Source organism: Tachysurus vachellii, chromosome 9 (genome assembly GCF_030014155.1).
Source record: "Tachysurus vachellii isolate PV-2020 chromosome 9, HZAU_Pvac_v1, whole genome shotgun sequence".
Taxonomy (NCBI): Eukaryota; Metazoa; Chordata; class Actinopteri; order Siluriformes; family Bagridae; genus Tachysurus; species Tachysurus vachellii.
In genome coordinates this window covers 7,220,772-7,236,081 of record NC_083468.1, presented here as the reverse complement: position 1 = coordinate 7,236,081, position 15,310 = coordinate 7,220,772, and the positions used below count along the sequence as shown (strand labels likewise).

Below are 15,310 nucleotides of genomic sequence, written 5' to 3'. Positions count from 1 at the left end.
TCTTAGTGTGCTTCTTTCACACAAACGTAAAGAGAAATGACCTGGCCAACTACTTACTTATATAGCACTGCAAAATGTGAAGCAATGAAGCAAAGTAAAACCAGTAATTAATAACCAAGCCAGCTCTATAAGAGATTCTGAAATTACAGTTTCTGGTTTCAATAAAAAACAAAAACAAAAAAAAAAACAAAAAAAAAAAACACCCAATACAGCTTTGACAGACTTGGGTTATCGTCGAATGGTGCCTGGTCTCGACCTGTGAAAAAGAAAAAAAAAAAAGGATAGTTTTGTAATTAATCACATTAAGATATAATCACAAATATCACAAATAAGATACATCACATGCATGTATGTATGGTTGAATGGATGTATTCACTATGTATGTACAGTGGGTATGGATTACCATTAATCTACAAACATTAGCCCATAATGACAAAGCAAAAACAAAATGTTATCTAAATGATTTTATCTCATACACTTTATTCAGTAATTATAGCTTTGACTATAATTTGTCTTCTTGGACATTTCTCAATAAGTTTCGCACATGGATTTGACCACAGGGATGGCATTTCCAGTTGATGGTTTTCCGCAGATTTTTTTTCCATCAGACAAGAGAATCTTTTTCTTCATACTCTCAGAGTCCTTAATTAGCTACAATATGTATTTTACTAAAGATTGTCATTTGTTTAGCCACTGTACCATAAAGACTTGACTAATATAGTATGGAGACATCTAAGATAGTTCTCCTTCCAGCAGTTTCTCTGCAGAGGACTTATAAAACTCTGACTATGGGATTCCTGATCCAATCACTGACTTAAAGGCAGGGTCTCCGATTTTTGAAAGCCAATGTTGACATATAAAATCACCAAAACAAACACGCCCCTAACCCAAATGAGTCCCACCCCTGTATTGATAGCTCCGCCCACACATACATACGTAACCCAGGCAACTAATGGAAAGAAATGTGTCTTTATCATAGCTGAAGGGAAGAACAATACGATTGCAGATAAACAAACAAGAAAAAATGACACACAAGCATAATCATGCAAAGGACAGCATATATTAGTTCTGTGAAACAAAGCAAAACCAACGTTACCTATCGAGAAGGAAAAAAGCGACCTCGGCATCTTAAGTAAAGTTGGCTGCATATTAACAGATTCGAGTTTCCCGAGTCAATAACTCCTGAGCTAAACACTGTCACTAGCAAAACATGGTTGTAGCTGCGTCTCTATATTACAACGATAGAAAAGAGGTGTTATATTTGTGTAGTAACAGCGTGTAGCTCAGGAGTTATTGACTCGGGAAACTCCACTCTGTGAATATGCGCCAACTTCCCGCTCCTTCAGTTCTCTCTAGCGCTGGAAAGCTGATCCTATATTAACACGGTCCTACTTCTTGCCTTATCGTAAGCCTTTCTTCGCTTTCTTTCTTTGTTTTTATCCTCCATGTCAATGTTAAAACTGCTTTCTGCTAATGTCACACATGCTCACTGAACACTCTCTCTCTCATATTGACAAGACATGCCCCTTTCTGCTCAATGGCTACACGTTTGTTTTTATTTTTGTTTAGTTTTCAGCCCGAAGCATTTATCAAAAATCGGAGACCCTACCTTTAATGGCGATCCTGTCTGGTTACTTGCCCAGATGGAAGGCTCAATGAAGCGGTGTTTCCAAACGTCTTCCATTTCACAGTGATTGAACCCACTGTGTTCTTTAGAACTATCAAGCCTTTAACCCATGTCCGGATCTAGGTCTTTACACATTTTGGTCATGGAGAGCTACAGAGAGTTCCTTATACTTTATAGCATGTTTTTTGTTCGCACACATGCACCTTTCTAAGTCACATCCAAACAAACGAATTCAAGCTCTAGAGACCTCTCAAAAGATAAACAGGATGCACCTGAGCTCTATTTGGTATGCCTTAGACAAGGGTCTGAATATTGACTTAAAAATATATATTTCAGATGCTTCATCATTTTAAATGAAATCTAACACACTCAAGTGTACAAAAACCCAAGAGACCTACATACTATCCAAACCCAGTATATGAATGTGTAGTACTCTATAACTATTATACTACAAAAATAGCTATTGTTAGGTATTACTCAAAGTTATAAGGAAAAAAAAGTTTGACTTGAGTTTGAAGTAGAATCTGTTTTTCAACATGACAAACTAATATCCTTCTCAGGAACATCACCATCTCAGTCTGTCTGAATGAATGTGTGTGTACATAAACACAGACAACCAGTTAGACGGCAATGCTCAAGATCCTGAAACATGTGGCCAGAAATGTACAGAAAAGATATGAGATGGTTCATAGCCTGTGGATGGAGCGTCTAAACGGAGACTATTGCCATACTGAGTTCCAGTTTGGTGTTTGTTATGAAATGTTTCCTTTAAATGCATGTGATGATCTGTATTAAACACGTACAGTATATGCAGCACAGCATATACAAGAGCACTGTCTGTCACATAGAACCTTAGAAACAGCAATTTCATGGGCACAACATTTCATGGGTTGTGTATGTGTGCACCAGGGTGTGTGTGTTTGAGTACCCTGGATATGGCGGTGGTGGTGCATCGTGTGGTCCAGTTATAGCAATGGCCTGCTCATATGAGGGGAGACCATGTGCTTCCATTTCATCTGATAAAGGAGGAGGAGGGATAGGGTGCAGTGATACTTCCTCTAACCTCCTAATGATCACAGAGGCATTACTGCGGCTCGAACGAGACCTAATGGGCCTGACACAAACACACAAACACACACACACACAGTCCAACTGTTATATTACAATATGGATATTCCTGGAAGCAGCTATGGTGTTAAATCAGCAGTTTTCTCTGGAATACAAGACACAGCCCTTACTTTGTTTCTTAGAGAAAACAACATTTCTACAGTGCTTCACTGTCCAAGACACATTAACGTAGGGGACAGTGCTTCAATGCTTGCACCAAAGTGTTTCACACTGTAATCCAGTCACTTTCCCACGCTGGTTTGACATTTACTGTAGTCTTTGAGACATTTCACCAGTACCAATCATCTACTGTGAATACAAATCTATTTACATAGATTTGTATAATGCAGTTTTACAGTTACTCATACTAATGATTTCTATTGAAAGCCTAACTGTACTGGAGAAAACATAGCGATCATGCTACCCACCCTACCCTGAGGGAAGAACAAAAAAGTACTACAACAAATGGCACACATAATTAAAATGAAATATACCGATGCTAAAAATAACACGTTTCAGTTCAGAGCTTCCCTTGGTGTATCCTTAGCATTTAGATCAAATATATCAAATAGCATGTCTCATAGCTACATGTCAGGTTTCAAACATTCAAGTTTTCCAAATCTTTGCTAGCACCTGATGACCTCAACATAAACATTTTGATGGCTTTGTTTAAAAGATAAAGTATTGCATGTATATATTTCTGTAGCCCACTTGTGCAGTGTGTCCTTACTTATTTCTGCAACTGTTTTGGCAGGTATACCAGACCAGGAGACCCACTATGACAATGGCCACTCCACCTGCGATAAGGCCCACTAACAGAGCAGTTACGTCGATTTTCTGCTCCTGATTCGTATGACCTTTGGGGAAGAAGAAAAAAAAAAACAACATTGTCTAACCACGTATAACTACAACATACGTCATTGTCTAACCACGTATAAATATAAAGCTAAAATATAATTCTAAAATATTCATTTACCTCTAAGAATAGCCTCCAGTAGTTTGCCAAACCAATCACTTCAACTTGGAAATTGCATTCTTCAATTTTTTTATTTAAAAACATTTCATACAAAATGCCACGTGTGTGGATAATGCTCTTTTATATATTATTTATTTATTGTCACGTTATGCACAGTTTAGTATTAAGGACACAAATAACCAGACTGACTTGTTTTAATTGAACTGGGTACAGGCTGTAGAGTGTTAATCAAATTAATGCTCATTGCTAAACACAACAGAGGAATAACTGATGATACACAAAGTAATATTTATTTGGCAACAGATTTAAACTGTACTGCTACATTTCTATAAACAAAACGGGGAGGATATCCTCCCAGCTTCTTGTTTCCGTGAGCACTAATGAAAAGTGTATATACATGGTGTAAAGAACAAAATATTCTGTGTAGAACGAAACTAAACGAAACAAAACTGGTTAGTTATAGCTTTATAGCGAAACGGTATAGATAAAGCAGGCATGGAAACATTCCCAGGTATGACACATCCACTGAATATGAAGACTCCCAAGTTTCCCTGAACAAATACTGGAACTGCACCATGTGCTTTTAACTACAGGGTTTTATGTTGTAAACAGATAACTGTATGCCCCATGTAGTACACGGTTTGAATCTTAGATAAGCGATATCAGACTAGTGCCACGTACAAATGTCGTCACATCAGGTCATAAAAAGTGGAGGAGCTGGTTTGGGACTACAGATAAACAGGAGACAAGATCTGTACACAGATAAGATGAGAATAATGAAGGAATCCTACTGTGTGGCTTTTTTGAGAGAAATTGAAAAAATAATAATCTAAAACATTATAATGCCTGTGTGGAGCTTCACATATTCTCCCCACATCATTTTGGGTTTCTTCCCACACCCCAAAAACACGTCCAGTGTTCCTAGAATAGCCTCCTGATTAACCATAGCCAGGATAAAGCAGTTACTGATGATGACTGGGTAAATATTAAACACATTTCTCACTTACTCACTCATTTTCTACCGCTTATCCGAACTCCCTCGGGTCACGGGGAGCCTGTGCCTATCTCAGGCATCATCGGGCATCAAGGCAGGATACACCCTGGACCGAGTGCCAACCCATCTCAGGGCACACACACACTCTCATTCACTCACGCAATCACACACTATGGACAATTTTCCAGAGATGCCAATCAACCTACCATGCATGTCTTTGGACCGGGGGAGGAAACCGGAGTAATCGAACCCCCAACCCTGGAGGTGTGAGGCGAATGTGCTAACCACTAAGCCACCGTGCCCCCATTAAACTTTTTAAAAAATATATAGCTCAAATATATTTGTAGGAATAGCTAAATGACTATTTGATATTATATGCGCGTAATCATCTTTTGTAAACACATCACATAAACAACCGTGTAGTTTCTTTCATGCATCTTCAGTAAGCTTTATCGTGGTGAAGTTTGTGGTGGATCCAGAGTGCATTTTGTGGTTACAGGGCAGTGGGAATGTACCCTGGATGGGAAACAATGCACACACTCATTTACACTGGGGGCAATTTAGCATAGTTGACCAAATTCATTTTTTGGGAGGTGGAAAGAAACCAGAGAATGTGGAGGAAACCCACACGGACACAGTGAGAAGATGTGAAACTCCAATCAGACGGTAATTTGGCTTTTCCTTGCATGTACAGTATGTATGGGAGGGTTCATATTTGTATTTTATAAATACATTCAAAAAGAGGATTTCTATTTTGTAGTGCTGAAAACCACGTTTGGAAAAAAAGCAACACAAAAAGTATAACACACAGCAAGAGATAAACAGGTGATAAAACCAGTAAAAACAAAATGCTCCAACTTACTGGTCGTATACTTTTTCCAGAAAGCATCCTGTTGAGAACAAACAAAACGTCATGAAACCAAATAAAATGTGTTTTTAACAGCAGTACATCAGTTCATGACATATTTAACATGTGACTCATTGTGACAAACAAGTTAGCAGGTAGCAGCAGGTAAACCAAACAACATGTACGTTAACTACGTAAGAGTTTTAGTAATGAGTCATAAAGCAGCACTTCTGGATTGATGACAAAGTGCCTAGTGAAAGAATGTATTGCTTGGAAAGAGCCTAATTACTCAACTGTGTCTGGAATATTTTCAAAAACCTCGCGCGCCTCCTCATAGTTGCACACTTCCTCGATACACTCCCTCTCCAAATTCCCCGGCGTGAAGATTTCAAAGTCGAATCGGTTGTACAGCAGGTGGCGTCCTAAAAATTGATTGGCCTCCTGCTCTTCTGTAAACACTGTCCAAAGCAAAAATGACCGACATTTTATATACGCTATAACTCAAATATCTCTAAACAAACAAAAAAAAATATAGTTAGTAGTGCTTTTAGTGCAGAATACTTGGTCAAATTCATGTGACTGGGCCAAACCTGCTGCTGAGTATTAAAATGACTCCTATATTTGATTAATAAATGTTTCATTTTCATCAGAACTCAATGCCTGCAGTGAGACACAGACCCAAGTGGGTAATTTACATTTTATTTGTATTAATGTTCGTCACATTTCGATAAAGTGTTTGACGAATGTTTGTGGTGAATTAACAACTACAGCATTCATTACTGTTATAGAATATAACACTGCTGGATTAAACCCATCATAGTGTATTATATACTGCTAGGGTGGTTAATGAACACCTACTGATTTAAGACTTTACGTGATGAATGAACACCAACTGTGCTTTATTTGTGCTTAAACACAAATATATAAACCTGGGTACTCTTCTGGCACCAAGCTGTATATCATTTAAACCCATGTTTCTCAAATCAGTATATGAGGACCTCCACGAAACATATTTAGAAATGTCCAAAATGTGTTTCATTTGGTACAGTAGTGGAAATCACAATCTAGCTTTATTAAAATGATTAGATTTATTATTTTCTTCCTATAGTTATTAACCTACTCGACCGGTCATTGTACAAAATTAATTTTTAAAAATTTACAAAACAAACAAACAACAAAATAAACACAGATATAAGCATATAAATAAAACAAACATGAATCTAGTGGAATCTTAATTTTGTGAATAGGAAGTTTAGATATTATAAAGATCTGTATGCCTAAAATATTCCTGTACAGCTTTACGTATTGTGCCTATTACATGAATAGATGGCTTATGCTTAAGTAAAATAAATCTGTACTGATAGGGTCCGCATTTTATTTGCAGATAAATGGGTGGTTCAAAGTAACGTTTGAGAAGTCGTTAACGTAAACGTATTGAATATTAGAACCTACTGAGCAACACAACCTTAACTGTGGGACTAATTTATATTCAGTTTTGTTAGCACATTAAAAAAATAAATAAATAAAATAAAATCACAGACCACGATTATCAGTTATTATTACAGAGTTTTTATCATCATTATCTTAGGGTTAAGGAAGGGGGGGATGAAGGGATGAATGAAACAGGTTTAATCCAAACCTTTAAATAGATGGAGAACAAGCAGGGCTATTAAAGACAATGAATTCTGTCCAGTCATTTAAAAACTACAGGAATAAAATACTCCAAGAAACAGCCATTATATTATCAGTCAGCACATTTTAGAACTTGTGTATACATCTATTACTGAGAGTGTTTTAACCTTTCATCTTACCGCCTGGTACGAGGATTTAAACTGTAAATTGAAGAATAAGCTCTCCAGAGTCGTGTCAATGGCAAGCAAAATTGTCGGCAGGACACAGAAGCCCCTGACACAAATGTATGCAGAAAGAACAAAGAAGAAGGCAAGAAGCATTCTAGCAGATGCTTCTCACGCTCTCTTTGGTCAGTTTGAGCCTACTGTATGAAATCTGGCAGGCGACATAGGGTTCCCTTAGCACATAAAAACGTGTTTAAGAGGTCTTTTATCCAAAACGCTATTCAATTTCTGAATTTCTCAAGCGATTGATAAAACAAGTGTTATCTGAGATACTGTGATGTGATGACATGTGATGTGATAATGTGATATTCTAACAGATATTGGTCTTTGTTTTTGTGTGTTATTTTCCAGTTCCTTTTGTTTTTCTTATTTTTAAGTGGTGGTCAGCCAAAGAAAAATTTCCACCTTGGTGGACAATAAAGACATACGATACAACACCACACAATACAACACAATACAATACGATATTACAGAAACAAATGATATAACAAAGGAGTCTGATATTTGACAAGCTTACTTAAGGTTTAAAAGAAAAGGTTTGTGATTCTCAAGGACAGTATACATTAAAAACAGCGTTTAGTAATAGGTGAAGTTATGTAAACACTTTTAATGTGTTCACACTAACCTGCATTTCTGTCCTCTACCTGTTGGGATCTTTCTGTATCTCTGTCACACACACACAGTCCACTAAAGGTGAAGCCCCACAGCATTAAAACAAATATCAGCATTTCTGTCCGGCTGTAAGAGAGAAAACAGTCTCAGGGGAAACAGATCACATGCTGTTCACCTACACAGTGTGTGTCACTGTAAACGCCTCACTTTGGCCTGTCTGTCATCTGAGGCATTTACATTAGCATAGTGACAAAAGGCTTGTTTTTGTTTAGTCCGGATATTACAGGAACACAACAAAGTCACAGAAAATATAAGTAAAAACTACCAAATACGAAATATAATCCATTACGGAGTAAAAAATAAAAGGTAAAACAGGCTTTAAAGACGATATTAGCATAAATATTGTAATTAGCAAAGCGTTGTTTTGGTCAATAATGAGAAAGTATTAAAGAGTTACAACAAACCTACTAGTGAAATCATTCAGTTCTGTTCCTGATAAGTTTGTTTTCGGTTTCGTTAAATTCCCCAAGCTCTCTATACAGACGAAGTTTCAGGAAGTTTCGCTTCAGGTCATGAAATCTTGACCACATCAAGCAGCGCCACCTCCACCTGCTCCATGGCAACGGGCCAAAATCCACCTTAAATAAAATCCACCTTAAATGGTGTGTTCGGGGTATAACAGTAAACCCGCACGAGCTCGGTGTAGAAACCGGAATATAACCTGGAACCGCGTATATAAACAAACACAAAACAAACTCCAGGCTCTGTCCGAAACCGCACCGGTTACTCAGGACTATTTTATATATGTAAAAATGAATAAAACATCAACTACACCAACATACAACTCCTGTCACGTTCGAAATCGCGTTCAGACGTGATTAATCGATCGACTCACCTCTGCGAGGTCAGAGCAGAACAGAGAAGCAGAACGGATTGTAGGAAATGAGCAGCTTTTCTGTCTCCATGAACTAATGCAATAAGAGCACAAGCACACAACTAACGCCCACGCACAAAAAAGGCTATGTATAAAATCATTGTGTGTGTAGAACTGTGTGTACAACTGCTCAGAACACCTGTTCACTTCTGCAATGATTGAATATTAGTATTATTCCAAGGTGGGAATGAACTATACAGATGTACAAAACAGATATTAGACAATACAAAACTGTCTATATTCAACCTCCACCCCAGTTTGTCAGTGAACCTGTGCATAAAATCATGTAGATACAGGTCTGGAGCATCAGAAAATGCTCACATAAGACTTCAGAATGGAGAAAAACTTGTGATCTTAGCGATCTTGAACATGGCATGGTTGTTGCATGGTGACAGATGGGCTGGTTTGAGTAATTCAGAAACTGCTGATCAACTGGAATTTACACACACAACAGTCTTTGTATAGTCTACAGCATTTCACCAGCCTGTCTGAAAGCCTGTGCTGATCAGCTGGCCCCCATCTTCACACGGATATTCAACATGTCACTGGAGCTGTGTGAAGTACCCTCATGTTTCAAAAGCTCCACCATCATCCCCGTCCCAAAGAAACCCAAAATTACCGGACTTAATGACTACAGACCTGTGGCTCTAACATCTGTGGTCATGAAATCATTTGAAAGACTGGTTCTGGCTTATCTGAAGGACATTACTGGACCCTTACTGGACCCTCTGCAGTTTGCCTACAGTGCAAACAGGTCTGTGAATGATGCGGTCAATATGGGACTGCATTATGTTCTGCAGCATCTGGACAGACCAGGGACTTATGTGAGGATCCTGTTTGTGGACTTCAGCTCTGCACTTCAACACCATCATCCCATCACTCCTTCAGCCCAAATTAACCCAGCTCTCCGTGCCCTCCTCTGTCTGTCAGTGGATCACCAGCTTTCTGACAGACAGGCAGCAGCTAGTGCGACTGAGAAAACTCAAATCTAGCACCCGCACCATCAGCGCTGGAGCTCCCCAGGGCTGTGTTCTCTCCCCACTGCTCTTCTCCCTGTACACGAATGACAGCACCTCTAATGACCCCTCTGTCAAGCTCCTGAAGTTTGCAGACGACACCACACTGATCGGCCTCATCCAGGACGGTGACGAGTCTGCTTACAGACTGGAGGTTGAACGGCTGGCTGTCTGGTGCAGCCTCAACAACCTGGAGCTGAACACGTTCAAGACAGTGGAGATGATAGTGGACTTCAGGAGAAACCCCCCTGCTCTCCCCCCACTTACCATCATGGACAGCATTGTCACAGCAGTGGAGTCATTCAGATTCCTGGGAACCACAATCTCCCAGGACCTGAAGTGGGACATTCACATAGACTCCATTGTGAAAAAGGCCCAGCAGAGGTTGTTCTTCCTTCGTCAGCTGAAGAAGTTCAACCTGCCACAGGATCTGCTAAAACAGTTCTACACTGCAATTATTGAATCCATCCTCTGCACCTCAGTGACTGTTTGGTTCAGCTCAGCCACCAAATTCGACCTCGGAAGACTACAGAGGGTAGTCCGGACTGCTGAGCGAACCATTGGCACAACTCTCCCCACTCTTCAAGACCTGTACTTCTCCAGAGTGAGCAAAAGGGCAAAGTCAATCACTCTGGACCCCTCACACCCAGCACACTGTTGCCATCTGGTCGACGCTACAGAGCCCTGAGCACCAGAACGCCCAGACTAAGGAACAGTTTCTACTCTCAAGCAATCCATCTGATGAACAATTAACACCATGGAACACACAACACCTAATTGCACATTTCACACTTGTACATTTGTACTATGTATACCTCAATTGCACATTTCATACTTGCACATCTGTACATACATACATACATACATACATACATACATACATACATACATACATACATATTGTCTATACTGTTTACTGTTTACTTCAATTGCACATTTCACAATTGCACATGTGTACATACAAATTGTATATATTGTATACTTCAATTGCTCATTTCTCACACTTGCAAACTTGTACATACAATTGCCTATATTGTATATATATATTTCAACTGCACATTTCACACCTGAAAATATGTACATACAATTTTGTCTAGACTGTATCATTCTGTTACACTGTGGAGCTTCTGTCACTAAAACAAATTCCTCACATGTGAAAACATGCCTGGCAATAAAGCTGATTCTGATTCTGATATAGACAGAGAAAGAGAGAGAGAGAGCGAGAGAGAGAGAGAGAGAGAGGTCAGAGATGAAAATCCATAATCATTTAAGATGACAGAAAGAAAACAGGAAGAAAAATTAAAGTCAAACAAACAAACAACAGCAACAAACAAGACAAAAACACTTTAAAATGTGATGAGCAGAAAAGTATAAACACACTTGTCAAACCTTGAAGCAGGTAGTTTACGGCAGCAGAATATCTCATCATGTATAACATCGACACTATATGACACAACATTTCTTGACATTTTACAATTACTTCCATGTGTTGAATTAAGGTGTGCAAACGTTCTAGCAGGACAGTTTTCCTGTACTAAACAAGGTTCATAAAAACATACTTGAGCTCTGACCTCAACCCCACTGGATTGAGCTGGAATGCTGACTGCACCCAGGCTTCCTCAACTGATTTCAGTGCCTGACCTCACTAATTCCCACTCGCATGCTACTAAATCTAGTGGAAAACATTTTTAAAAGAGTGATTATAAAAGAAAGGGGGATTATAATTGGAATGGGATATTTAAAAAGCACATATGATAGAGTCAGCTGTCCACAAACGCATTCGGACATAAAGTTTATGTTTCTATACACATTTTGTAAGACTCTACCCTGTATATAATACATATACACAATCAGTGTCTAATAAAAATTAAGAATTCAAGAGTTCTGTTTATTTTTATTTGTATTTTTCCATTGTAAGTGGAAACATACAATACATGTTCAACATGAAACCTTTTTAATGTCCAGCTGTATTTTTACTGGCCCCTAGAATGATAGATGTATTCAAGACAGTATGACCTATGAACCATTTATTATCCATTGCTAAATAGCTAAAAGTACTCAAGGGTTAAATACCTCAGCACAGAATTAAAACACCATGAACTAAAACACTAGGTGTCACTGAAGGTATGAAAATGGTTTCTGTCTGTTTACAGTTTGAAACTTTTTCTCTATTATTTTTTCACACAGGAAATAGATAGACAGGCAGACAGACAGACAGACAGATAGATAGATAGATAGATAGATAGATAGATAGACAGACAGACAGACAGATAGATAGATAGATAGATAGATAGATAGATAGACAGACAGATAGATAGATAGATAGATAGATAGATAGATAGATAGATAGATAGATAGATAGATAGACTGACAGACAGACAGACAGACAGACAGACATAGATAGATAGATAGATAGATAGATAGATAGATAGATAGATAGATAGATAGACTGACAGACTGACAGACAGACAGACAGACAGACAGATAGATAGATAGATAGATAGATAGATAGATAGATAGATAGATAGACAGACAGATAGATAGATAGATAGATAGATAGACTGACAGACAGACAGACAGACAGACAGACAGATAGATAGATAGATAGATAGATAGATAGATAGATAGATAGATAGATAGATAGATAGATAGATGCCTTTGACACTTTCTTCAACATATGGCATTTTTTCTTATTAATGAGATACCTGTTGTATCTTTTATTTCCTTCTGGTTCCTTTATTACACTTAATAAACTAGCCTTCATTATACAAATCTTAATTTCTAAATGATTAACACTTTTTATTGTCCAGAATGGTCACATAACCGACTTTCCCCTTGCAGATTGTACAACCTTATTTTATGAAATTCATGTGGGTTTAATGCCAAAAGTTGAATCTAAGGTCAAAAATAACCACAATTCAAAATACACACAAAACAAATATACCCACAATTTTTCCTTATGTCATATTCAGACACCAAACAAGACATGTGTAGAGCATGAAGGTTGAAGCACATTTTAAAATGATTAATGATATGATCAATGTAATTTAAACCTGTCTAGTCTCTCATAAGTTGTGCTTTATAAAAGTATTCTTCTCTTATGGTTTGTTTTGTTATGAAGTCTCTGTCTAGCAGGATTTCTGGCTGTGTCTCATATTTCTAAGGAATACCACTATTAAAGTGTTGTTGACTTGCTTCATGGAAACCACACAAGTAAATCTTACAAATAACAAGAACGAGCCATGCGGTATCCTGGTACGAATAATCTTCATTATCACATACCACTGTGTAGCCCCACTGTTAGAGCTTTAAATATACAATCCTGAGCCAGCACTCTTTTCAGTGATATGATAGATTTCTTGCTCTCTTGGAGCCTGTTGCCAATTGAAAAGCTGCACTTTTTCACCTTGTCCCTTAGCGCGTCTGGACACTGTTAAGACCAAAGCTGAAGCCGTTTGATGAATGAATTCCATCTTCCTTATCTTAGAAAGACCAGACAACATTGTCAGAAGTTTCTTTGTGTAAAGAAGTCCTGTTTAGTGGTTAGAATGTCGGGCTACTGATTGGTAGGTTGTGAGTTTGAATCCCAGGTCCACCAAGCCACCACTGCTGGACCCCTGAGCAAGACCCTTAACCCTCAATGCTTTTATTAAGCAATGTTTTTAGGAGACTCCGTCCAGGGTGTATCCTGCCTTGATGCCCAATGACGCCTGAGATAGGCACAGGCTCCCCGTGACCCGAGGTAGTTCGGATAAGCGGTAGAAGATGAATGAATGAATGTTTTTAGGAGCAGGACATATTTTAAGCTAACTGTGCCTAATGAGAGCATTGGGCTATAGACTATGTGAATATTGACAAAGTTAATTCTATTTCTACTGACTATCATAGTGAAATCAAATAATGAATATGAGTTCAAAGTGGTATTAACATCCAAATCAGGTGAATTACAACACTTTTTGTATGTCGTCAATCTTTACATGACCAAAAGTAACTGGCCAATCTGAACTGGCTTTGAAAATATTGCTCATGGGCTTTTTGGTGTTCCAGAGCTGACTAGTGCATTATTTCTTTTCAAGTCTATACTATACAGTACATCTGGCCACACCTGATGTTTTTGATATCTCTTTGATGGGTCGGTTTTGATTTTTCAGCCTAATGATGGTTGGCTTTACTGGCACTGACAGCTTTTTGGACTTCATATTGAGCGTTAACAGCAACAGATTCCAAACAGAAACACTAAACTTCTAGCTAAAATCTAAGCCCTTTATCTTCTTAGTTCGAAGGAAAATAAAGAGAAAAACAACACGCCCCTGGCCGACCAACCTGTCCTATGATATTTGGCCGTTTGAAAAGGGGAACCACATACACAAAGCTCTGTAATCTAAAAACTGATCGCCTGAATTAGATATAAATACTATTTAATTAAAGTTGAACATATACATTTTGATCATTATTTAATTTAAACTCCTATATACTGTGGTTGACAGATAAAGTAAAAATATTGCAAAAAAAGGAAAAAAAAAATATTTACGAACATACGTCTAGGTCATACGTCAGTTCGTATAATTATGAGTAGATTCGGCTAGATTTCTTCCCCTGTTTTAGGATTGTATACATTTATTTTGGCTTAGAAAGTACCTCCAAGTTGTATTTAGACTATAAAAATACTTTTTCACTATATCGGTGGTGGATGTGAGAGAAAAGCTGTGTGCACTCTTTGTGCACCTGAGGTAGGATATAATGGTTACTAGTTGCAGTCTGGAACACCCTGGATAGTTAAATGCAAAAATATCATAATACCTCTGTCAGTACCCATTGACAAGACAAGAACATTTGTGCTTGATGGTACACCCCGGACTCTCTTGGTCTTTAGAACATTAGACCTATAATGAATTCAGTTCAATTCAATTTATTCGTATGGCACTTTTAACAATTCACATTGTCGCAAAGCAGCTTTATAGGCGTATAGAAACAGAATTTTCAAATTAGGTTACTATTTATCTCTAACATCTATCTAAAATGAGCAAGCCTAAGGTAATGGTGGTGAGGAAAAACTGAGATGATATGAGAAAGAAACCTTGAGAGGAACCAGACTCAGAAGGGAACCTCATCCTCATTTGGGTGATACTAGACAGAAAATAATGTAAATGTGAATATTGTCCTTTCTACAAATGTTTGTAGTTGAGTGGAAACTGTTAAACTGGAGAAATATGTCACAACTGCTAAATCTCAATGGCACATCATTGCAATCGTAACCACTAGCCAGATATCAGGAATAGAGCAAGGGAGAGATAGTGGGAGTTTTTGTGGTATTCCATTTAATTCACTAAAGGCACATTTT

At 38.1% G+C, this 15,310-nt stretch overlaps 1 protein-coding gene across 2 annotated transcripts; it reads right to left on the bottom strand.

Moving 5' to 3' along the window:
- Positions 1-19: 19 nt before the first annotated feature.
- prrg4 (proline rich Gla (G-carboxyglutamic acid) 4 (transmembrane)) lies at positions 20-8,830 on the bottom strand. 2 transcript variants are annotated; one of them, XM_060877517.1, is made up of 7 exons: positions 8,484-8,830; positions 8,033-8,145; positions 5,846-6,009; positions 5,567-5,594; positions 3,465-3,591; positions 2,556-2,741; positions 20-256 (listed from the first exon to the last, which is right to left on the bottom strand). In XM_060877517.1, exons 2-7 carry the CDS (start codon positions 8,133-8,135, stop codon positions 229-231), a joined length of 636 nt encoding a protein of 211 aa, XP_060733500.1. In that variant the 5' UTR covers positions 8,136-8,145; positions 8,484-8,830; the 3' UTR covers positions 20-228. The 2 variants fall into 2 exon arrangements, with proteins under 2 accessions (XP_060733500.1, XP_060733499.1); XM_060877516.1 differs by having other exon boundaries at positions 8,488-8,829.
- Between the last annotated feature and the right edge of the window lie 6,480 nt (positions 8,831-15,310).